The sequence below is a fragment of the Peromyscus maniculatus genome, chromosome 19 (genome assembly GCF_049852395.1).
Source record: "Peromyscus maniculatus bairdii isolate BWxNUB_F1_BW_parent chromosome 19, HU_Pman_BW_mat_3.1, whole genome shotgun sequence".
In the NCBI taxonomy this organism is placed as follows: Eukaryota; Metazoa; Chordata; class Mammalia; order Rodentia; family Cricetidae; genus Peromyscus; species Peromyscus maniculatus.
In genome coordinates this window covers 28842166-28867891 of record NC_134870.1, presented here as the reverse complement: position 1 = coordinate 28867891, position 25726 = coordinate 28842166, and the positions used below count along the sequence as shown (strand labels likewise).

Sequence of the window (25726 nt, the reverse complement as noted above, 5' to 3'; positions counted from 1 at the left end):
ACCTATTTTCAACTCTCAAAGAACTCCAAGCATGAAGTCAAAACGATCATGTATATACACAGCACTTGTGTTCGTATGGAAGAAAAGAATAAAAAAGGAGCTGTCTCTTACAAAACCAGGTCATTTGATCAATTTCCAGAACCCAAACAAGAAGAGAGAGATCCTGACTCTTTACCTGGTGTTGCACTGGATACTGTTGGCCACTGCTGATCAGGCCCTCCTGGACCAGCCCGTAGGATGCCAGCCTCTTCCAGGTGCACAGAGCTGAGTAAACATACAGACCCAGATAACAGTTAGACCATAAAAGCTTTTCCAACTCTCCTCCCACCCTCAGAAATTGCCTCCATTATGAAGGGAGGGATGCAGCTAACACTCCCTGCTCATGCTTAAACTGCAAGCATTACTGCTGAGCAGTCACCTTGTAAAAGTGCAAAACCATCGCTGACTTACTGCTTGCTGCACCACAGTGATAATAACGCGTTCTGTCTTTATGGCAGTTTTGGTTTTCATTAATGCCTTGTGGTGCCCACTAAATCTAACAAAAGACCCACAAGAGGACAAATGCCATTTTAACATCTCAGTGATGACGAGGGAAGCTTCTTCTCCAAACTCCCAACCCTCTCTCAGGTTAAACACAACAATATTGTCAGCAGTAACATCAGTTTGGATACCCAACTCATTCCTGGGAGGGTGGGTGTGCATGCACGGCTGAGAATTGAACCCTAGGCCTCATACATGCTTGCCGAGGTGTCTATCACTGAGTTATGTCCCCAGCCCTTGCTAATTTAAACAGCCTGTCACTAAGAGGACTGGCTTGAAGCTGGCTTTGAAAGTTGCTGTTTTTCTCTTTCTCCCAAGTAGTTGGAGTTATAAGCATGTGCTACCATACCCTGCTCAACTAACTACTTTGTTAGTTTTTCTGAAAGAAAAGTTTATTTGATATACTACAAGGAACAGAAGGATAGACAGACAGTAACAAAAGTATTGCCTGATACCAGCCCTGATTAATTCTTAGCATTACTTCTGTTTTATTTTTTCTGTTTTGTTTTATGAATAGGTGGTCTACCCAACATATCCTAGGACAAGAGAAACCCAATCACAGTAATTTATAGATACACATTCAGAAGAGATTAATTCAACATAAAACACTGATGGGACATCATCTCAGAGACTCATAGAGGCCAGCAGAGAGAAAACAAACTATCCAGGGGCAGAAAGAATACTGTGTCTATTTATGTATGTCTATAGCTAGTGTATGTCAGAGCTTCAAATATATCCAGATAGAGGAAGAAGGAAAATGGGATCCCAACTCAGTAAACTGGGAAAATTCTCCAAAGTTGGAGGACACTTTTAAATCAGACATTTGCTTATCCTCAGATTAAATTACTAAAACCTCAGTGACTGACTGAAGGAGTCACATGAGACAGAGGATCACAAGTAGAACAGGAAAGGGGATCTATGCGCCCAGCAGTCCCTTGCTCTTTCGCTCCAAACACGCTGGGTAGAAATCCACTAAGCTGTGACCTAACACCATTATCCTTCATTTCCAACCTAGAATTTTCTAAATTTTTTTGCAAATGTTTATGTCCTTTGGGAGTTTTTGGATCTACCCGAAAATTATATGGACATAAAGATGTAACTTCCCTGCAATCGGTTCAGCTCAAAGCAGATTTAAAAAGTAAAATAAGAGTGATATGATGCCTCCTGAGGTTAGACACACCAAGAAGCCAATGCACTGTGAGAAGGGGGCATTCTTTAAGTTCATGGCTCTGATACATGTTCAACGCACTGCGAAGTGAAAAAGAAGCAACGTCTCAGTTTCAAATTGTATTTCCTTTCTAATCTACTTAAATCTCTTAATATATTAACTGAAACCTGAACAAGAGCAAATTTGGCCATCTGTTTATGGGACAACAAAGTGGTAATTCCATTAATATTATTTTAAACACAATTTTTAAAAAGCTGCACCTCAGCCAGGAAGTGGTGGTGCACGCCTTTAATCTCAGAACTCAGGAGGCAGAAGCAGGTGGATCTCTGTGAGTTCAAGGCCAGCCTGGTCTACAGAGTGAGTTCCAGGCCAAAACCCTGTCTAAAGAAAAAAAAAGCTGCATCTCACAGCTTTGGTACCTTTCAAGCAGAACGCTAATTCAATTGCAATGGTAAAAGCTGATACTGTAAAAAGAGCTTAATTAACCTAATGCCCAGCTCCGCAAACATCTCAGCTACAGAAAAAAGCACAGCTCAACTCTAATTAAAGAACAAACAACTCCTCTGATGCCTCATAGGAGAGCATCTGTATGAGTGTCTCTAGCTTAAAATCATGACCGTGGTTCCAGCACGACATCTCAACAAGCCAGTTAGCAATCTTCAGCCCTTCCCTGATTGCTCCTGATTCAGAAATAGCACCCACATAATGATCTCTGATCATTTGTAAGCTTGAGAAGGCATTAATTTATTTTAATCTAATACATGTTTAATGAGCTAAAATTATATTTTCATTAATTCTACACATACTATTCTACAAGCTTTCTCTTTAGACATTGGCCTAGGTTTGATGAAGACTCAATTAATAATTGTCCAGATATTCTGAAGGGCTTAAAGTCTGGAGTTCATTTCTTCTTCAAAGTTAAATTCTTTTGCTAATCCAATCATTAGTTTCTTGAGCCTCCCTATCTGGTTTCCAAAGACAGTCACAAATAATGAATCTTTCATTTGGCCCTATGGCATGGACACATCAGCTCTGGGAATCAGTTACTGTCAAAGAGACAAAGTAGACAAGACAAAACTATATTAAATCTGAGTCTTGAGTAATGCTATTACTCTAAGTTGATCTAAAACAAGCTAGATTTGGTCTCCAGATATTCAATAAAGTCCTGAACGTGGCTCATCTCTAAAGAGCCCACAATATTGGTAACAATAAGAGAGCAAAATGATGGAGAAGACAGAAGATTCTAGCAGGGTCCAACATAAACAACAATAGCTATCATTTATGGTGATATGTTGTATACCCTAGTAAACTTGTTTGAGGATCAGAGGACAGAGCCAGCCACTAGATTAGACATAGAGGTCAGGTAATGGCCGCACACACCTTTAATCCTAGTACTTGAGATCTCATGCCTGTGCTTGGGAAGCACACACGCCTTTTATACCAGGAAGTAATATGGCAAGGCAGAGAAAGGTATGTAAGGTGTGAGAAAACAGGAACTCACTCTCTTTAGGCTGAGGATTTTGTAGAGGTAAGCTGACTGTTCTGTTTCTCTGATCTTTCAGCTTTCACCCTAATATCCAGCTCTGATTTTTTTTTTTAATAAAAAGACCATCTAAGGTTCGAACAATCATTTATTGTTGCTAACAGTGTGTAATGGTCAGGATAAGATAGGAGAACAAGGAATCTGAAATAAGAAACAACGCATGTATATATATATTTATAAAGTAGTCAACTCTGAAAGCTTCTGACTTGTATTAATTAAATTTTTCAAGGAGACAAAAATTATAAGTGAGAGGGGATGAAGAGTGAGAATTATCACAGGAAATTTAAAATAGTTTTAAGTTGATACAAAAGTTTTTAAGCTGAGATATGCTTGTAGGAATTTTGATGAAAGTACAGAAACCTGCTGATGATTCCACATGGCATTTTCATTTCCCAGCACTCAATAAGCATTTGGCACTGATTACTTCCAATGTTTCAAGAAATAATCATGGAGACAAAAATAATTGCATTCCCCGGGTAGAGTTTTTAAAGCTTCTTAATTTAAACAGCTGCTTCTGGCCTATGGAGATACAGTCTATCTAACAGAGCCCAGTTCAAGTTACTCCCAAGTGAAGGAAAGAAGGAAGGACATACATACCTGTGCATGCCTGCTCTTAGCGAGGCAGAGTAACGCCAGTCAGGGTTGGGCTGTCGGGGCTGCAAAAATAACAAAGGAAGTTTGCTGTTAACACTGCAAATCAATGTGCTCCCAGGGTAGTATTAATCGATTAGTTGTTCCTTAAATATTTTCATGCATCCAGTCAAAAAATACCAAATGGGACATTCATATGGAATGCTAAAATGAAACCCATAACACACATCACTTTTAGGAGAGAAATTAAGTTACATGACCCAGACTAAATATCAAGGAAATCCATATTTAGGGTGCTGTGAGGGTCACATTTAGCTTTGCCCTGCCCAGTTTAAGTCTATGTTCATAAAACACTAGAGCAATCTGTCTTATGACAGGAAAAACATTCCTCTTTTTTTACTCTCAAATGCCCCATCAAAGGCACCCCTTCAATTCTGTAGTCTAGCTATAACAATACAAGATTACACAATTTCTGCCGACCTGGCTGGACTGCAGAGGACTGCAATCTACTGCTGGCTTTGCAGACTGCAGCATGTTTGACCTGGGAAGGATGTGCCCAGTCATAACACTAGCAACTGATAACAGCCTCTTCTCCTGATGGGAGAGGGATAGTAGAGAGAAGAAAACAAACCATTGCAGTTTGACCTTGTTTTGCCACCGAAACCTTCTCATAAATCTGTACTGGCTCCCTGCTCCTCTCTCACGATTTACCTCCTCATTCAACTCTCTTCACTAGGCTCTGACTGCTTAGCAGGAAGTAGCTGAAATCCATGAAGACCCTGACTCTTTCTGCACCACCTGTGTCCCAGAAAGAAATTTTGTGTGCCCTCTGCCCACAAACTGTCATTCCAAAGTAGAACTGATAAAGAGGAGAATATGGGCACCTGAAGACTGGGTGGGGAGCTATGAACTGGTTAGAAGGTACGCAGAATCACTAGAGACAAGTCAGGCATGATACTAAGGTACAGTTGAGTCGGAAAATGGAAGGGGTTGTAATTTGTGCTTTCCCCCGGGTTACATGATCATAAAGCTGTAGCAATGCCAACAAACTATTTCAAAGTATCAGCTAGTCTCACCCCCGCCATTCATACAGTTCATGCAAGCAATGTGAAGTATTTTCATAAACACACTTCATAAAGCCCAGAGAAGTGATGGGGACAGAATCCCAACCTTCTAACAGATTTATGGATGGCTAAGCAGGACCCAGAGAACCTAAATCAATGCCTAGAAAAGTGGTGACTCTGAATACTGCATCCAAGTCTCATCCCCCCCACCACCACCCTATACAAGCTGTCACATCATTCTCTTGTATTCTGCTGGCAAGATACACATATGTAACTGGCTTCATCTTTGGTTTTCAAATCTATAACGTGCTATTATTGTTCCATATAAAGTAGCATAAATTACCCAAAGACCAAATAAAACAAGTTTCCATTTTTTACAAGTATTGTTAGAGGCAACAAAAGAGAATGTTTGTACATAATTTTATGAACCTGATAACATGACTAAAATACATCTGATTAAGTTTTCATCATCACCATCTTCTCAGCCTTTGGCAATACCAGTGTCAGCTTGTCCATGGAGAAAATCCTTTTACAAAGATTTTGACATCTGCTGAGTAACTGTTTTTTATTTTTCTATGATTGGGTAACATTCATGATGAAAATTACTGCAACTTGATCTTTGGGATGAAATCACTAACCTCAATTTGCTGAAAGGCACAATTCTATTAGGACTGAACAGGAGACTCACTTTATTACACAATTTCACTTCCTCAACAACACATTTAATTTGTCATGTTGCTATTTTCAATAACAGTCGATCGGCAAAAACATACTTCTCAGATTCATTTGCCAGAATGATAGTTATGAGATTTCTTATGGCAATAAGATCAGACAGGGACGAAGAAAGAAAGAAAGCAATTAGTATATTTTAATTCACCATCTAATACTACACAAGGAAATAAGCACTTCTATCCGAATACTTTCCTAACCAGATGATACATTCTATGAAACTGATTGTATCTGTTTACTCATAAAACACACAGGTATCCTCATAATATTCATAAATGCAGGGCTATATCCTTAGAATGCAGCATTGGATAGGTTTTTAAAGGGTTTTGTTGTGTGTGTGTGTGTGTGTGTGTGTGTGTGTGTGTGGTTTTTTTCAAGACAGGGTTTCTCTGTGTAACAGCCTTGGTTGTCCTGGAACTCACTCTGTAGACCATGGTGGCCTTGAACTCAGAGAGATCTATCTGCTTCTTCCTCCCAAGTGCTGGGATCAAAAGCATGTGCCATCATGCCCAGCCTTTTAGACTATTTTTAAATAAATGAACTGTCACAGAAGTTATGATAACTATAAAGATAAATATAATTACATAAAGACACTAAATTTGCCTGATTAGTGAATATATAGTTACTTCTATGTTCCTAGATACTGATTCATCTTAAAAGAATACAAAATTGAAACTCAAAATGCATATAAATTTCATACTTCGATTTGATTCAATTTGGAAAAAGTTCAGATTGAAAGGCTGACTACCTATGTATCTGCTACAAGACACTAAGGCCTTGAACTAATTATGATTATTTACCTCAAAAATATTTTAATATTACATATCTTGGTTTTGTACATATGTTTATTCATTTGAGAGAAGGAATCATGTGCCCAGGATGGCTCAAACTCACTATGCCAAAACTGGCCTTGAATTTTTGATTCTACCAACTCTACCTGCCAACTGCTAGGATTAAGACTCAGTGGACTGAATTTCCATTGGTGAATTACTCCGGTTTAGTCTTTTAACACATTAATAGTCACAGAACTGTAGATGCAGAAAAAGTCAATTAGGTAATCCATGTGGGTGATGTAATATTACTGAAGAACAAGCACTAACTTTAGTTCCTGTTCAAATTATAGCAAAAGTTTAATTTATCCTGTTACCGAATTATTTGTGATTTATGCCATAGGGTACTTAAGCAACAGAAGGATGAATCACTTCTAAGACAGTTTAAAGTAAAACAGGTTTAAAATAGCCTGTTATTCATAAACTCACATGAATACTCAGAGAAATAAAATGCTGTCTTTTTGGCCAGACAGTGGTGATGCACACCTTTGATCCCAGCACTCAGGAGGCAGAGACAGGTGGATCTCTATGAGTTCAAGGCTAGCCTTGTCTACAGAGGGAGTTTCAGGACAGTCAGGGCTACACAAAGAAACTCTGTCTCAAAAAAAAAAAAAAAAAAAAACCCAAACCAAAAACAACAAAACCACTGTCTTCTTACCATGCATGTTGCTGTTGAATTTGTCAATAAACTGCTCTTTCAAACTAGAAAGTATATGTAATGTCTCCTTGTTCATTCAGAATATCTCCACAGCCAATTTTTCATAGTGCTATCTAATAGACATTGATCTAAATTGCAGTAGGCAGAGTGCTAAGGCAAGCTCGAGACCCCCACACCAAATGTACATATCCTGTATAATCTCAAGACAGACTGTGGTGGACTTATCCTCATAATTGTGTTTAGACAGCTCAACTGTCTTTTTTTCCATTTATTTTTTTATTATGAAATTTTTTATTCATTCCACATACCAACCACAGATCCCCTACCCCTCTGTCTTTTTTTAAAGAGGGATTACTCTGATAAGACTAACCTAATTATAAGAGCCTTTTACATTCAAGTCTAGAAGTCCCAGACAGAAGTCAGAAGGATGTGAAGCATGAGAGAGACTCCACGCCACAGGAGATTCTTTAAGGCCAGCCCTGAGAGCAAGTCACATGACAGGACCTAAGCAAGCCCGCTCTGAACTGAGAGTAATGGCCCCTCCTTGGTCCCAGCAAAAAGAGATAAAGCCAGCATAGGATTCTGTCCCCAAGGAAGTGAACTCTGCCAACAATCTGAATGAATTTCCAAGTAGATTCTTCTCCAGAACCTCCAAAAGAGTACCTATCCAATGTGTTGAGGTTTTTAGCCTTATGAAAACTGAAGTAAAAAACTCAACCACATAGTGCAGGACTGTGAGACACTAAATGGATGAGATTTTAACCACTAATGCATGGTAATTGGTTACAGAGCAATAGAAAATGAATGCATTAAAGCAAAACATAACACTGAAAAGAATCATGACTATACTACACATTGGTCTTTCAGTAAATCAAAATTGGAAGGGGATAAACTTGAGGATTCTGGGTAGAAAACTTCTTTCTAAGTACAACATGTAAACTCTAAGCTACAGGGAATGAAAGGAAAATAAATTAAAATATGCATAATAAGTTCTAGTACAACAGAAAGTGTAAGGTCTGGTTATTCTAAATGCACAGTCTGCTAGTACAGCAGCTACTCTCTTACAAACCTTCGTATCTCCCTGGAGCCAGCAAGGCCAGAAAGAAGCTGGCATTTCACTCCACCTTTGCAATGTCAGATATTTCTTTGCATGTGCCAAGTTCAAATTCTTGAAAAGAAAGAGCTTGCATAATTTTTAGGTTAGCAGATTTAAAACATTGCTAAAGTGTTCTCTTGACCTCTGAATTTTTATGTCACAGGTTATACTCATCAAAATATTATATTAAATCAGGTAAATTATGTTCATCTTATAATATACATGGAAACTCTGACTCAAGCGAGGTCCTGTAAAAGTCACACTTAAAAACACCTGTAAAATGAAACAAACTAACTTAAAAAAAAAGCCAGGCAGAGATGGTGCACACTTTTAGTCCCAGCACTCAGGAGGCAGAGGCAGCTAGATTTCCGTGAGTTCAAGGCCAGGCTGGTCTAAAGAGTGAGTTTCAGGACAGCCAGGGCTACTCAAAGAAACCCTGTTTTGCAAAATCAAACTAAACCAAAACAAAAAACAAATGGTTATAATAGATAATAGACTGTGATAATAGACTACAGGGGACATGGAATCAGAATGGGAGCTACTTGAAAGGAGAGAGGAGTCCAGCTGGTGGTAGTGGTGGGGAGAACCAATAAAAAGAAAGTAAGAAAATTCAGTGATGCAACCATTGTGTATGTTTACAGAAGGTGTAGGAAGAAGATGAAGGGAGGAAGAGGAAGAAGGAATGGAGGAGGAGGAAGAGGAGGAGGAGGAGGAGGAGGAGAAGGAGGAGGAGGAAGAGGAGGAGGAGGAGAAGGAGGAGGAGGAGGAGGAGGAGGAGGAGAAGGAGGAGGAGGAGGAGGAGGAGGAGGAGGAGGAGGAGGAGGAGAAGAAGAAGAAGAAGAAGAAGAAGAAGAAGAAGAAGAAGAAGAAGAAGAAGAAGAAGAAGGAAGGAAGAGAAGAGAGAAGGAGGAGGAAGAGGAGGAGGAGGAGGAGGAGGAGGAGAGAAGAAGAAGAAGAAGAAGAAGAAGAAGAAGAAGAAGAAGAAGAAGAAGAAGAAGAAGAAGAAGAAGAAGAAGAAGAATTCCATTAAATTCTCCTAAAAGTATCTTGGTGATGGCAATTTTTCCTCAAATACTTGCAAAGTGACATCATTCTGACCTCTCATTGAAAGCAAAAATTCATAGCCAACCAGGGCAAGAATCCAGAAATGAAGCTGCTATTCTGACAGGCAGAGAGAGTGCCAATAGACAATGCATACTATGCCAAGCTGTGCCCCTGCAGTGTTCTGAGTAAGAACAGATGTCCATGTGATAGCTCATGGTGGGGTCAGAGGAAAGGGTAGGTCAAGGGCAATCAAGCCACAGGAAACATTTCTTCATCAATAAGAATATGTCTAAAGACACAGAGAAGAACTCAGCCATTGTTACTTTTGGCTCAGCTGTCTCTGTGGAGAAAAAATGAGGAAGGAAGTCATTTGAAGAAAACACTGTATTATTAGACCAAGAACAGTAAACTTTTCCCCTCAAGACAGCCCTATAGCCGATAAGAAAATGGCATCACTAAACAGCCCCAACCCACTAAAAACTGGTCATCAAAGATGAAGTGCTAGAATAGAAATTCATGGTTAAAATTTCTTTGCCTTGGAGCTTGAGAGATGACTCAGTGGTTTAGAGCATTCGTTGCCCTTGCAGAAGATCAGGGATCAGGGTCCACATAGTGGTTCACAACTGCCTGTAATTCCAGTTCCTGGGGGATCTAATGCCTTCTACTGCCCTCTGTGGGCTCTGAAACACTTGTAGTGCAAATAAACTTGTAGGCACACATACATACCCATAAAAATAATGAATATAAAATAAAATCTGCTGCTCTTGTATGGTGTAGTATCCATGCCTATAATCACTCATGAGGATCAGGAATTCAAGGTCATTCTCAATTATGTGTTGAGTTAGAGGCCAGCCTAGACTGTCTCCAAAAAAGCAGCTTTGTCTAGTCTGACCATTTTGCAATTTTAAAAACACACCATCACGTTACTGTACATTGAGTGTAAATCATTCCAGGACAGAGCCACCAGATGGCAAAGTCAGTCCTAGAGGAAATGTATTTGGTAACACTAAAAGATTACATTAACTCTTTCAGATCCCCATGTCTGGATTTAAGTTGGATATGCACATACAGTGGGTAGTAATAACTGAGGATCTGATAACTGTAAATTGCTTCATTACACATAAAAGTGAAGCCAAGCTTAAATCTCTCTGCTACTCCTTTATGATTTCACATGCTGTGCTACTGAGTACTCAAAATGACTCATTAGCAATCAATCTTAGGATTCGGTCTCTTTTCATGGAAACTCTGAAAGAGGTGCCAGCTACGTTCACTTCAGGTTCACTTCAGAAGGCTCCAAAGAGAAATTCTGCCCTGTTGCCAAAAAGCCGTCATAGCACAACTCAGGAAATTAAAACAAAACAAACAAACAAAAAACACAGTAAAGTCTACCTAAAGATCAAAGTCTGCTGCTAAATGTTGATGTTTAACAAGCAACAAAAGAAAGCTTACAGAGTGAAAAAACAAGGACAAAAGCTCTGAATAAATTTTGCCAATAGTAAATCTGTAAATAAATAAATAGCTGGCAGTAGCATTCTGCCCGAATATCCCATGCCAATATATATATATATATTGGGATTTCTGTTTACTAATACTATTGAAGAAAACATAGATAGGCTTTAGAGTCAAATAGATGTGACTTAAAATATAACTAGCAGTGTGTTGTGTTATATAACCTCTCTGATAATGTTTGTTTCACGTAAAACTCACAAGAAATGAAATCCCGTATATACATATTGCAAAGTAGAGTACTTTTTATATAGCAGAGTGGTCAATGAGCACAAATTCCTTCATTCTTCATTCCCAGTCTCCATCTAATTTAAATGTTGGCACACAGCATTAGTAGCATTCCAGCACCCGCCTGCCATCTGCAGTAACTAGGTAAGGAAAGAGAAAGCTTTACCTGGGAAAGTCAGCTTGACCTAGTCATGATGATTTTCAAAACAGACTGACTTCTATCACCATTTTGGCATGCTATAGCAATGGGACTCACATTTTCTCCATAACTGCAATAAACTCAGGAGCTATAGACCTTGGGACACTTCGCTGAATTCTGAGAGACGTCTATCAGGTATCATTTGCCTCTGCTAAATTCGTGCACTCTCTTGGCAAAATCCCACAAAAGCAATCACTTTCTGACATAATTTTATCCCTCCATCGTAGGTGTGTGTGCCATAGTAACTATTAACATACAGGTCAATGTAAGACAGAAATAGTTCATGCATCAAAATGCCCCAAGCGTTGGGTCAAAGGAGAAAGGACAAGCATGTCATTTTTCTAAGCTTCCAGCACACAGCTGGTGGCAAAGTTGAGCCTGGCCTGGCTTGCTCTCCATGCCTCTTCACCACCTGCAGGCTGCCCCAGTCCCAAAGGACACCACCTGAACTTGTTAAGCAAATGTCTAGAGCATCCCTATTTAAAGACAAATCATTTTTACAGGCTTCCAGAAGCTACGATGTAACAATTCTGGAAATGCTTTGATGCCCCACTTCCCTCCTACTTCCTTCTCCCCCTTTCTTACTCTGCAATCTGCCTCCGTGACTGCTCAGCATTGACTACGTTCAGGCTCTTCTGATAAGTGACTAATAGCCAGAGGAAAATGAAAAATACAGTCTACTGACAATCAAGAATGGAGATTCTGTGGCTTACGCATTACTCCCCCTAAGATGGCCGTGAACTCTGAATGTGGAAATACAGACATTAGTAAACCAGAGCAATATGCTGGTGAAAAGTCACAAACTATAGGGAAAACAAATACTATTAATTCATTTTGTGCTGACTCTCAGAGTCCTAGCTACATAGTAGTTATTTGGACAGTAAATTCACCCCTCTGTAGGACAGGATTTTGCTTTGAAATCCAAGTTTAAAGGAACACAAGGCAGACTCCTACTATTTCAAGCATGCACAGAGAGCTACTACTGAATTATACCTACACATTAATGTACTTTTCAATAAGTCCTATGCATTCTTCATTATAATGAGCAATCTGGCCTGTGAGTACTTAAAAGTCAGAACCAGCACATATGCTAACCATCGTGTACAACAAAGGCCACTTTCTAAGCCCTTTACACTATTGCACGACTAATTTCGGATCCAGAAAATGAACACATGCTTTCAGAGTATTGTCGTTTAACTTAAAGACCTGAAAGGCCTGGACATTACACTCTGCATTTCATCAAAAGCACAGAAATTGTTAACATGGAATCAGAAGATTATTGATATTAAAGATATTTAAAGCAAATGCTGAGACCTCACCTTAAGATGAATTCTGAGTATGCGAAGGAAGGTGGCGAGGTTGGAATTCTTCATCTCTTATTCCCCAGTCAGAACTTGTCCTGGTCTTCACCATCCCTACATTCTCCCAGCCCCCTCCTTCTATGAGTTCCCTCAGCCGACCAGACAAATGTGCACTCATTTTCTCTGGCTTGCTACCATTCATTCCCCCTCATGGCCTTCCACAGAGTGACCACAGCATCCAGCCAGTGCACACTCCAGCTTCAGAGTGAGGACTGCATTCTACACTTTCAGTGTGAATTTCCGGAAAAGCCTATCACATTAGTCCTGCATAATTAACTGAATAAGTTTTAGGGACAAGGTCTCACAGCTGGCTTGGAACTCTGTATGTAGACCAGGCTGGCCTCAAACTCAGAGAGATCCACCTGCCAATAGCCAATAATTTTTTTTTTTAACTGTGGACCTCCAAGATTAAAAACAGCAACAGTACCCAGCAGTCACCACACATTTCTGGAAGTCTGAGAACTTATATATTTAATTTTGTTAAGACCCAACAATTACCCTGCAGATGATAGAGCAGAGGTCATTTCTCCTCGAACCTCACATTACCTCCCAGTATATAACCCTTATTCCCAGATGTGTTCTATTTATACAGAGCTGTGCTTCAACAAAAAATACCTAAGACTAATCCTCACTTCTCAAATACTTTTATGGCCAATTCTTCACATGTGCCATTAGAAAATGGTAAGTAAGATAATTCTCCAGGGCTTATTTTCTAGAGAGCAAACAGCAGGTTATAATAAGATCAGAGATACCATTAATATTCAATTTACCCGATAAACCTTGTTGGTGATAATAAATCAGTAAGGCCAACCACATGGGACTGGGGGAAGTTTGGGACACGTGAAAAAAAAATGCATGGCTTTCTGGAAGACACTTTGATCACTATCTCACCTCATTTTGAGAGACAGCCTCATTTTTTAGGATAATCAGGTTCCCGGCACTCTGCCCACTTTGGCCGGTGAGATGCCTGTTGTCAGTCACCGAGCCTTGGGCTCCCCCTGGCCCTGGCCCTGGCCCTGTCTGGGCCCCTGTGTTGTAAAACATGAAAGTGTCACTCCCTGAGCCTGCTGTCAGGCAGGCCTTGTAGCAGTAGGTCTTGGTGAGGGAGCCATTGCCTCGAACCTCAATGAAGTGAGGCTGTACTTTGAGGCCATGCGGTAACCTGGCATCAATATTGTTATTGGCCTGTTTGTACAGTTCCGCAGGGCACCGCTCCCTCACTCCACAGAAGCCTCCACAGCATGCTGTGCCATAAGCAGTGTAGCGGTAGCACTTGATGATGCTCAAAACGATGATTGTCAAGAGAAATATAAAAGACACTGTGCTTAATGCGATTATCAGGTAAAGTGTGATTTCAGAGTATGTCCGAGCACTCTTTATATGTCTCTGAGTGTCGGGGAGCATTTTAGAAACCCTGTCCACCACAGCTACTGTGATGGCCACAGTGGCTGATAGAGGTGGCTCCCCATTGTCACGCACCACCACAGTCAGGTTGAAAGTGGTACCACTCTCATCTCCAATCTTTCTGGTAATCCTGATCTCTCCTGTGTGAAGTTCTACTTTAAAGAGGTCCGAGTCAGAAGTTGGGACTAAATGGTAAAAGAGCCAAGCATTCTGCCCGGAGTCTGAATCCATGGCTATGACTTTGGTGACCAGGTAGCCAGCAGGGGCGGTCCGAGGCACCATCTCAATGGCTGCTGATGAATTAGTTGAGGTAGGGTAGAGAATATGAGGGGCGTGGTCATTCATGTCCACCACATACACGTTGGCGGTCACAGTGCTGCTCAGTGGTGGCCTCCCCTTGTCCTGGGCCTCCACAGTCACAAAAAACTCCCGAAATTTCTCATAGTCAAAGGAATTGAGAGCATAAAGGCTACCACTGGCACTGTTAATGGAGACGTAGGAGGTGACCGGCAGCCCTTGAATCTCCCTGTCTAGGAGTGAGTAAGTCACCTCTGCATTCTCCTTTTGATCTGGGTCTGTGGCTTGCACGGTGCAAAGCAACACACCCGGCAGATTGTTTTCCTGGATGTAGACGGAATAGGAGTCCTTCAGGAAGCTTGGGGGGTTGTCGTTGATGTCAGAGACCTCAACCTGCAGTGTCCTTTGAGATGTGAGTGGTGGTATTCCCCCGTCAGTGGCTGTCACTGTGATGTTGTAGGCAGCTACCCGCTCCCGATCCAGTGGGCCACTCACCACTAGTGTATAGGAGTTTCCAAAGCCATTCAGCCGGAAAGGCAGGGAAGCCTCCAGACCCAGACTCACTTTCCGGTTGGAGCCTGAATCTTGGTCATTCACACTGAGAAGGGCCACAACAGTGTTGAGAGCAACATCCTCAGGCACTGGGCTGTATAAGTCTGTGAGCACCACCTCTGGAGCATTATCATTAACATCCATAATGTCCACCAGCACCTTGCAGTGACCCGCCATGGGCACTGGTCCCCGGTCAGTCGCTTGCACATAGATCTGGTAGGAGGAAGACTCCTCATAATCCAGAGTTCCACTTACTCTCACTTCCCCTGTAGTGGCATCGATGCTGAAGAGTTGTCTCTCCCTGTCTGATGTGTAGCTGCTCAGGGAGTACCTGAGTTCACCATTCGAACCCTCATCCGGGTCCGAAGCATTCAACTTCACTACCAACGTGCCCGGGGGAGCGTCCTCCCGCAGTTGAACGCGGTAAGTGGATTGGTCAAAGGCAGGAGAATTGTCATTAGTGTCCAGGACTCGAACGGTGATCTGAGCCGTGCCTGAGCGAGCTGGAATGCCCCCGTCCACCGCAGTGAGAACCAAGTGGTGCAAGGCAGTCTGCTCGCGGTCTAGGCCCTTCCGCAGCACGAGCTCCAGCACCTTGCTATTCTCCTGCAGGGGTTTAAGGTCCAGCTCAAAGTGCTCGCTGGGGCTGAGCTCGTAGGTCTGCACTGAGTTGGCGCCGACGTCCGGGTCCTGTGCGCTCTCTATGTGAAACCGCGCTCCAGGTGCCACGGATTCGCTTACCTGAAGCTGGTAGTCCGGCCGCGGAAAGCGCGGCGAGTTATCATTGATGTCCAATATCTCCACCTGGATCGCGCTCACTGCCACCGGGTTGTGCGCCAGCACTTCCAAGCTGAGCAGGCAACGAGGCCGCTGCTCGCACAGTGCCTCGCGATCGATGCGCTCGTTGACGAAGAGCGCTCCGTTCGTCAAGTCCAGCTCCAGGTAGCGCGGGCTGGGTGCACCCAGATGGTTGATGCGCAGGCAGCCGGGTCCCAAGCGCCGCAGTTCCAGCCCCAAGGCTCTGGCCACGTTGCCCACGAGCGCGCCCGGTCTCTGCTCCTCTGGCACCGAGTATCGTAGCTGGGAGGCCGCTGGGCCTGGCAGCAGCACCAGCAGCAGCCGGAAAGACAGATACAGCAGCCAGGGCAAGGGCCGCCGGGGTCGCGGATGCTCTGTCGCCCCAGGTCTGGTGCCCGCCTGCTCCATAGCCGCCGGCCCTGGCGGAGGCAGCCGGGGCTGGGCGGGAGGCAGCAGCTTGGTGAGCCTGCTCCTCGCCGGGCCCCGCCTCCGCCCTCGCGGCTCTTCACGGCTCACGCGCTACAAACGCCCGAGGCCGCTCCCTTCCCAGGCGTTCTCAAGGGCTCCGGGCCCTGCCGCCCCCGATGACACCCCATATCCCAGCTCCTCCACTTGCCTCCAGGCGCTCTACGGGTCTCGGTTTTCTGCGACTGTCGCCGCCGCCGCCGCTGATGATGCTCTAAGGAGAGGGAGGGAGAAGCGGAGGGGGAGGGGGTGCTCTGCAAGTCCAGCTCGGATTCCGCACCCAAGTGGCGGCGGACTGCGACCGTGCACCGCCCTGCCACTCCGTCTACTCCAGCCCCATCTCCTTCATCCTCGACCCGCCGAATCCCAGCAGACCGCGGGAACGCGGCCACTCCCTTTCTCCCTGCCCCCACGGTCCTGCTCTTCTAAGTCTCCACGCTCCCCAGCAGGCTTAACGCGTCTTGTTAAGATTAGCCTGAGAAAAGCAGCTGAGTCCCTAGAACTCCGACTATCAGCTCCCCACGTCAAGATTTCAAAGCGTCATCCAGGAAAATAAACTGTAGGGGGACCTGGGCGGTGCCTTGACAGTCAGAGAAAGTAAACGCTGGGGAGGTGCTTTGGGGGCTTTTGAAATGCGGACCAGTTGTTTACCTGACCCCCCACACCTTCCCGGCCACATTGCTTAGAAGTACAGAAATTCTTTAACTCCTAGGGCAAAGGGCAAAGAAGTGAGTGGTGCCTTCTTCCCGGGAGCAAGCCAAAAGCAAGCATCCTGGGATCCAGCATTCAGTCCGGCTCCCAGCCACGTGCCTTAACTTTCAGTGTGTATTTTGGCAATTAACCAATATTTCCGTGTTTAAATTCTCTCCTTAAACAACTGACTCTGTAAAGCTTCAAGAAAAACTCGTGTTCAACCTGCTTCGATCACAGTAGGAAAAAAAATCTAGTAAAATTTCAAGGGATTCTTCCCTCGTGCTTTTCCTAATCTTACTTCAAACCTTTTTCATTTATCGCTCAAGACATTTTCTTTCGAGAGTGATTAATTTTTTTCCCCTTTAATGGATGACAATGTCGTCAAGAGCCTACAAAGCCATTAAATCAGGAGAGTTACTCTCAGTCTGCCCAGCCAGGCTGGAATTTGAACTCGGTAATGCTTTGCAGAAAGAAATTAAAAAAAAAAAATAGCACCATGCTGTTATTAAGCAAAACGTAGAGAACTGGGATTCATCTTACAATAGCAGTAATTTCGACGGTTACAGCTCATCTTCTGTAAATACAGAGCTCAGGGGGGCTCCTGTACCTCTGTGCCCCCCTCTGACTCCCCTTAAATTGCTACAGAGGCCACACGCAAATTCTCTTCAGTGAGAAAGGAAGCTGAAGGAGCAGAGGAGGCCGTTCTGTGCTGTGTCATTGCCTCCCCGGTTTCTGAATAGTCAGCTTTCCCAGCCCTCTCATCTCTCCCAGGAAGGCTCAAAACTACAGCTCCCCGTGCAAACTCCATTCACTGAAACGTTCCTTTTTCTCCCAGTATCCTTGAGCTACATAGACAGCCCCTTGGGTAACTTTCTAGCTATGCACTGGAAGGAAGCCAGAGTGAGACCTGACATTTGGCATGCTTCCCTCCTTGAGAGGACAAGTTGACAGAGCCCCAGATTTCGAAGACCATCCTTCCTTCAACTTACTAAGTGTTCCACAACCTAACCGATCCCTTCTAGAGAAGCTAGGTTTCCTCCCATCCCTGCCTATTTGTCCTCTTTGTTCCATCAAGGGTGCAGAGTGGGAGGAAGCAGTTTCCATCAAAATCTATTCCTGTCTCCTTTCTAAGGCCCCTGGCTTCTCCCTCTTCTGCCTGTATCCTTCCCAAACATCCCCCAGTAGCTCTGTTTGCTGTAGTAATTTGATCTCCGGGAGCCTTAATCTCTCAAGTGCACAAATTGTAGACCTGGCCTATGTCCTCACCCATTACTTATTTCAGAAAACAAATGGCCTGTAAGTGGAATCAAGTTATAAGTTGTCAGGAAAAGTGACCTTTCTTCCTCTCAGCTCCTCCAGCCCTCCCAGGCGCTGCCACCATGGCCCAAAGCCACCGGCTGTTGACCATGCATGGTCCTCTGCCCCTGAAAAGATCACAGGCACTTAAGGGAGAGATAAAAGTGACAAGGGCTTTGTGGTGTTTTTAACAGAAGCCCCCAGTGCTGTGCCTCAAGAGGGGGGGGGAGCAGAATTTGTCTTTCAGCCATATTATCATTCAGCAAGAGTACCGGCTGAGATGTCCATTTTTGTTTTTCAGAATGATAAGCTCCGACTAGTATTTACTCCCTCAGTGACTGAAAGGAGGGAAAAAGCAGCAGCAAAATTAGCCTCCTTTCCAGAGACTAAATACTGAAGAGATGGTATTCTCTCTGGCACCACAGTGGTTTCCTGCCTCACGCTATCATACGGAGGTTCCTGCCAACCTTCCCAATGTTTGGAATGTGATTGCTCAAACCGTTGCTAAGTGTTTCACCTACAAACATTTATACTAATTTATACTACGTCTCAGTCATACCACTGTGCATTCCTTCCTTTCTACCTTTAAGAGTTCTAGTTAAAAAGCAGGATAAAACTGATTGGGAACACAAAATCCCAAGGTAGTTGCACCTCTGCTAAAGGCTATATCTATGTATCTTTCAGCACCCAACCTTCAGTTTGCTTGTTTTAAATAGAGGAAACAAAAATAAAACCCTTGGGGTTATTGTTAAGATTAGAATAACTAATAAGTTATTTGGACAGTATCCGGCAAGCACACTATTGTTATTGGCAGTAGTGGTATTTATTAAGTGTAACAATTGTCAGTATCAAATGACATCTTGACTAATCATCTATATGCTGAATGACTCCTTAAACACAGATAAGCAACTATGACATTTAAGAAGCAAATGGTGCCTGGGGACAAGTGAGTATATATTCAAAGTCTAGTTTTTCCAAAGTTTTCAAGTATTTCTAGAACTTATCCTGTGTCTTGAAAATACAAAGAAGCAACTCTTTCATATCAACATTGTGTGTGTATGTGTGTGTATCACTTCTTTTCTGTTTGTTTGTTTTATGTGTCTTTGTGAGCATCTGACATGTGTTAGGGGTACCCACTGAGGCCAGAACAGATATCAGATCCCCTGAAGTTAGAGTTACAAGTGGTTATGATCCACCCAATATGGGTCCAGGTGAGATCAAACTCAGGTCCTCTGGAAGAGCAGCAAGTGCCACAAAACCAGCCCCAGGAAAAACTTATACCCAACTATCTAGTAAAATTACTAATCACAAAATAAAATTACTTCTCAATTTAATTAACAAAAAGTGACATGATAAAAAAGAGTCGTAAGACAGAGCATTGTTTTCGTTCACCCTTGTGCTAGACAAGAACTGCAAAATCATATTCCTCAATTGTATTTCTTAATTATATTTGTAAAATACATCTCCCATGAGATCATTGAGCACAGCAGCAAAACCCAATCACAACAGAATTAAGACTGCAAGAAAAATACTCAAACTCAGAAAATTCTCCTAATTCACATCAATTTTCTTTTATTACCTGCATCATTATAAATCACTTTACTTTGAGTAATCAAATGACTTGAAGTTTGGGGGCATAGGACAAAAAGGATATACTGACTAGTCATTAATTTTACCAAGCTTTCAGCTGGTCATTAAAGGAATATGTGTCACAAACAGAAAAATCTAATTTTATTTTCTTTTTAAAAACTTTGTTGTTTTGAGACAGTGTCTTGTGTAGCCCAGGTTGGCCTTGAGTTGGTTGTGTAGCTAAGGCTGGCCATGAACTTCTGATCCTCCTGCATCCAACTCCCAAGTGCTAGAATTACAGACATGTACCACCATGCCTGGCCTCTAATTTTTATTTATAACTGGTGAATGAATGCTATACTACAAACTAAGCATGTATTACACAATAAAAAGAGGGACAAACAGACACCATTAAGAGTTAGTGTGACATAATTTTTAAAGTGACATCTCATAATAGGCATAGGAGCACTCTTCTATAACTAATACCGACCCTCAAGAGGCAGAGGCAGGAAGCTCATGAATTCAAGGCCAGTGAGACACTGATTCAAAAACTTTATCTTGTTAAAAAGGGACAGGACTCTTGATCTCCCTCTTCACAAAGAAAATACTCTGCAGCAAGATAATGCCATTATGAAGGTGTAGTCTTCCAAGGACCAGGAGGGATGGAAATGTTTTCCATATGAAATGATAGCTGAAATTTTTTTTCATATCTCCTTTACCTGGAAAGAATGTAACATGAAAATGTTTGGGTTTAACAATTGGGTTTTGGGGAGGGATCTTCTGAAATTTTAGTCATGAGAAACTGATATGCTGAAGTTACGTGACTAAGGCATCTCAGAATTGTTTAGAATAAACCAGAGACTCAAGCCATCTTCAGGTTATTAACAATAAGAAGGTAGAGACAGGTTAAAGATGTGGGGCAGATAGCTTAATACCAACAGATAAAATCAAATTTTACTTCTTCATCAGTGTTCTCAGTTGAGGTGACCTAACAAGAATCAGAGCTTGGAGGCTGACATTCATTAGGAAAATATCTTACCTAAACCATTTATTTTTTTTTCATTTCATAAAATACAATTGTTAAATGGAACTTAAACTTAAGGTTAAGAGGACAGAGAAAGAATAAAAGCAATAATAAAAGGTATATGGAGATGAGAAGCAGAGACAGGAGAGCCTAGAAGTTTTTGGTCCAGCTAGCATGGGCTACACAGAGTAGAGAAAAACAAGAGACCTTTTCTTAACAAAGTGGAAGTGGATCGCTGACTCCCCAAGACTGTCCTCTGACTCCATAGGTGTGCTGAAAGTATGCTGAGGCTTCAACACACACACACACACACACACACACACACACACACACACACACACACACACACACACACACAATAGATACATTTTAAATAATGTGATATGCCTCAGTGATCATTTAAGGCATTAAAATAACTTACAGATGGACCACAAAAATGCTAATTTTTAAAAGCCTTTGAGTTTGATATAAATGCCTCCCACATTTCAACATTACTGAGGCAATTACTTGTGAACACTCAGAAATGAAGGCCTTCTTACTGGGACCTGCTCTAGCTCATCTGAAAACTAATAACGTCAAACTGCTCACACATACCTAAATAAAGTTTGCTTGCTTGCCTGCTTGTTTTTGTTTGTTTGTTTGTTTGTTTTCCAAACATGTGTTTTGGGGTTTTCATTGGCAGAATCATTTATGATGGGGTGCTATAGAGACAGTTTAACTGAAATTCATGGAGAGTTTAACAGTTTCCTACTTACCTACAAAGACAAGATGAAGCAAGAAAAGGACAATACAGTGTAGCTAAGTGGTTTTTATAATTCTTTGAATAGTAGTGCCAATGAGTATTTATTAATGGAATGATTCAACTCCAAGGAATTCTAATGAGGGACTGCAGGGATCTACCCTCTACCATATCCTAGTCAGCATTTTCTCAATGACTCAAGACTAGTAGGCAGCAACTGTACAGGCCAATCCAGAAGCGAGTTGAGCCCTTCTGGAACAAGATTAATGACTGTCTAGGACAAGTGGCATCTTAATTCACAAAATTAGTACCAATATTCTATCGGAGCTTCAGTACATGCCCCCAATTTGTAAGTTTGTATTTAAGCTGACTTCCAGCTCCTGTGTTTTCCATTAAAACATGTTCCAAGTCTCCATTCATCACTTTGGACCTCTTATTTTAATAGAAAGCCTTGTTTGGCCCTGTTTCCCCTTTGCAATTCTTGGGATTTAGCCACAGAATAAAATAAAAAGGGAATTTGGCACTAAAGAACATCCTTGTTCCCAAGTGGGGTTTAGCCAAACGGTCATTGATTTTCATGGATAGATAGACCGACCGACAGACAGATAGTAGGTCGACAGACAGACAGTAACATAGATGGGCAGCTGTGGATGTCATTAAGCATCTAGATATCAATAACTGTTGACTTTTGAGGTCCCATTTATATCACGATTCCTTAAGAGTTAACAGTTTCCTACTTCTGTACATATCCAGTCTCATTTAATTCTCATAAGATCCTAATGAGGTTGGCATTGATGGAGAAACTCAATTCCAAATGGGTAAAGGACTTAATCAGACTTTCCAGAAAGCCTTTTTCCTCCCAGGCCTCTTTTACTCCTCAAAGGAATCTTTCCTTGCATTTTTATCTACTTGTGTTTTGTTCAAGCTGGGTCATATGGAAGATCTTTTGTTTGTTTTTTGAGACACCTCCACAGGGACTTCCTGGTGGCTAGACTAACTCACATTCCTACTATCAGTGTATAAAAGTCTCACTTTGTCCACATCCAGGCCATCATTTGTTGTCTTTCATTGTTTAATGACTCTGTTCTGACTGGATCAGATGGAATCTCAAGGTAGTTTGTATTTGCATTTTTATGATGGCTAGTAAAATTGAACATTTTTCATGTTTATTGGCCATTCGTATGGCATAACTTGAGAATTGTTTGCTCATATCATCAGTCCATTTATTGATCTGACTGTTTGATTTCTTGTTGTTTAGGGGTTTTTTTTAGCTCTTGTATATTCTAGATATTAATCTCTGTCAGATACATAGTTTGTAAAGATTTTGTCCCGTTCTGTAGGCTGTCTTTTCATTGAATTGTTTCCTTTGCTGTACAGAAGATTTTTAGTTTAACAAAATCTCGTTTATTAATTGTTCCCCATTTTCCTCCCAGGCACCTCTTCTCTTTTCCTTTTCCATTTTGTTTTGTGGTTTGGGTAAGTTGGGTTTTATTTTGTTTGGGAGGGGTTGTTTTGTTTATATATTTGGGGGAGGATTCAGGAAATTGAAGCCAAGGCCTTGTACATACTAGGTAAATGCTGAGCTCTGTCCCAGACTCCTGTATCTTTTTTTTTTTTTTTTTTTTTTTTTTTTTTTTTTTTTTTAGTGTAGTCCACTACACACGCACCTCTGACAGATGCTAATATCTTGCTATTTCTCAGAAACTACTAACTTCAAGTATTTTACATAGAATCCTATTTAGCTGTTTTTCACAATTATAAACTTCCTTTTTTTTTTGACTTCATTTTGCTCTTCTGTATTTAAAGTTAGATTTACCAAAATCATGCTGTAAAAAAGGATTCATCTCGAATAAGCTAAACTCTTCTTGTGTTCTCTGCCCTGGCTGGAGGCAATATTTTCCCACTTGAAATGTTCCATGTAAGTCATGGGATTTTACAGATGACTTTGATTTTTCAGACATAAATCCTACTCATGTTCCTAGTGGTGGATTTTACTATAATTCATCTAGCAGCTATACATACAACAGAGAAAGGATGATAAAATATGTCATCAAAATTAGCCAAGGTAAGATGTATTTCATTTTTTATGAGTATTAAGAGATAACTTGAGGCATTATGGTGAGATAATTACCTTAACAAAGCTCATTTTGATAAGTTATTTAGAAATAACATTCATATTCTTCTATTTTACTTCGCGTTTTCCATTCTTTTCTTCCACAAGTGAATGAAGCATGCTATACTGAAAGAATTGAGAAGAAAAACCTGGTCTGAGTCTGTGAGCATCACTGAACCAATGCTCTCAAAGATATCATTGCACTGGATGCATCCACAGCAACGGGCCTCAGTTGGTGCCAACTTTAGCTTTTCCTAGTATAACAGGAAAAAAAGTGTACAAAGCTTCCAAATAAATCAATATTTATGATTTCTCTTTGTCTAAATCTATTGACCAATTCTCCAGTAAAGGCACAGAATACAACATAATATAGTGGTAACTTTACTAAAACCTAAAAGTTGAAACAGAAGAGTTTGGCAGTCACCAGAAATGAGAAGTTGATTTCAAGTCGAAGTAGGTGAAAGTTTCACTTTCCCTCTTTCTAATCCAGTATCACATCTATTATAGCAGTTGTCAACCTCAGATCTTCAATATCCTCCCTAATGAAATTTTCATCACAGCCTCCCCTGACTGGCATTCTGTAGTACTCTCAGGCTGAACGAATACACCTGTGATCCGATTGCTGTAAGTTCATTTAAAATTTTAACCGTGTATGAAACATTTATTGGTGCATAAATCAGTGCACACACAGGCTATATTGGACAGGCTATATTGGACAGTCATGACACATAGGATATGTGAATTTTTAAATCATTCTTTCCAAGGGCCAATAGTGACACCTGATAACCGGTTTAAAAATGTAACAACAATCCTGATAAAGTCAAGCTGTTTCCTTTGATTTATTTATTTTTCTTGTTTTTCTATTTATTGTGGTCCAATAGTATTTAGAAATATATACTAAACCAAATTCAACTTATTTAATTCTTTAAAGCAGTAAAAATTAAAGTCCTTTTAAGTCTTGTTTCTTGGTATTGTTAGATCTGTCCAGACTTTAATCCATGCATATTTAAATATATCAAATATATTTTGCCAAATGGAATCACACTCTACATACTATTGTAAAACTTTGGTTTTTAAATTTTTATTTAATGAATGTGATGAATGTCTTTCCCCATATTATATAGTATATGTATACACATATGTAACTGTTTCCTTGTGAGTAAATGTTACCTAATATTCATTGCATAGATATTTCATAACATTTTTACTCCATAATTGAATATTTAGGTACATTTCTGAAAATGTATTTGTATACATGCTTATGTATTTATTCTGAGAGGCTTTCTTTTTTAGAAAATAAATTTGTATTTATTTAGGTGTATGTGTGTGTATGTTTGTGTGTAGGCCTGAAGAGAGCATCAGATCCCCTGGAACTGGAGTTACAGGGATTACAAACTGTAGTGGTTGCTAGGAACTGAACTCAGGACCTCTGAAAGAACAGTAAGTTCTCTTAAGCATTGAGCCATCTCTTCAGCCCCTCTGAGAGGTTTTTAATTAAAATACTTTACATTTAGATTTTATTCAGACATACCAAAATGCTTCTGCACATTTTGTGCCTTTTATCATGCCCTTCAGTTGTAAATAAGGTAATTAATTAATTGACTTAGGATCTATCTACAAAATTTTTAGCTCATAGTATAGAAAAGAACAGAATCATGTTTACCACAACATTTTGCTTTCCTCAATAGAAGTTTCATAATCTAATTTGTATGGCTCCATAAATGCCTAAATGATCACTGGGAAATTCAGCTCATTTACTTGAATTTATTTCATTCAATTTGACTAATGTATTATAGTGTTTTAAATAATTTTTACTATGTATCCAGCAATGTTAAAACCAGTACCATTAAAAATATGTGTTCATACCTAACTCTCCAGTCATTCAACCTTTTAGGCAGATATTTTTTAAACTCTTAGATTTGATTCTTGGATAAATGAAATATTTAAGCAAAGCCTTAAAACTTCAGGTCTGAAGCTGAATCCAGTATATTTAAGCTCATAACAGACACTTACAAAGACAACAAATTGCAGCCTCTTGACAAAAGGAGGAGAGGTCAGTTAGTGATTTCAAAAATCACAGTTGGAAATTTAGTGTTCTGTCATACATTAGGGTGACAATTATTAACAGTAATTTTTTTGGACACACACAGACACATAGCATATACACACACTAAATAATAAATAAAGTTTAAAACACATCAAGCAATTATCTGAGAACT

General features: G+C 41.0%; 1 protein-coding gene across 14 annotated transcripts in view; it reads right to left on the bottom strand.

Annotated features, from left to right (window-relative positions):
- Positions 1-25726, bottom strand: part of LOC102915851 (protocadherin alpha-C2) — a 261085-nt gene that overhangs the window by 32756 nt on the left and 202603 nt on the right. For 11 of the 14 annotated variants that reach the window (XM_006996106.4, XM_042263913.2, XM_042263919.2 and 8 more), the window contains exons 2-3: positions 3849-3907; positions 176-264 (exon numbers count right to left, since the gene is read on the bottom strand). In XM_006996106.4, coding sequence (XP_006996168.1) covers positions 176-264; positions 3849-3907 — 148 coding nt within the window. Of the gene's footprint in view, positions 1-175; positions 265-3848; positions 3908-13448; positions 16626-25726 lie in introns of those variants that run through there. The other 3 variants (XM_076555034.1, XM_076555030.1, XM_006996102.3) reach the window with 3 other exon arrangements.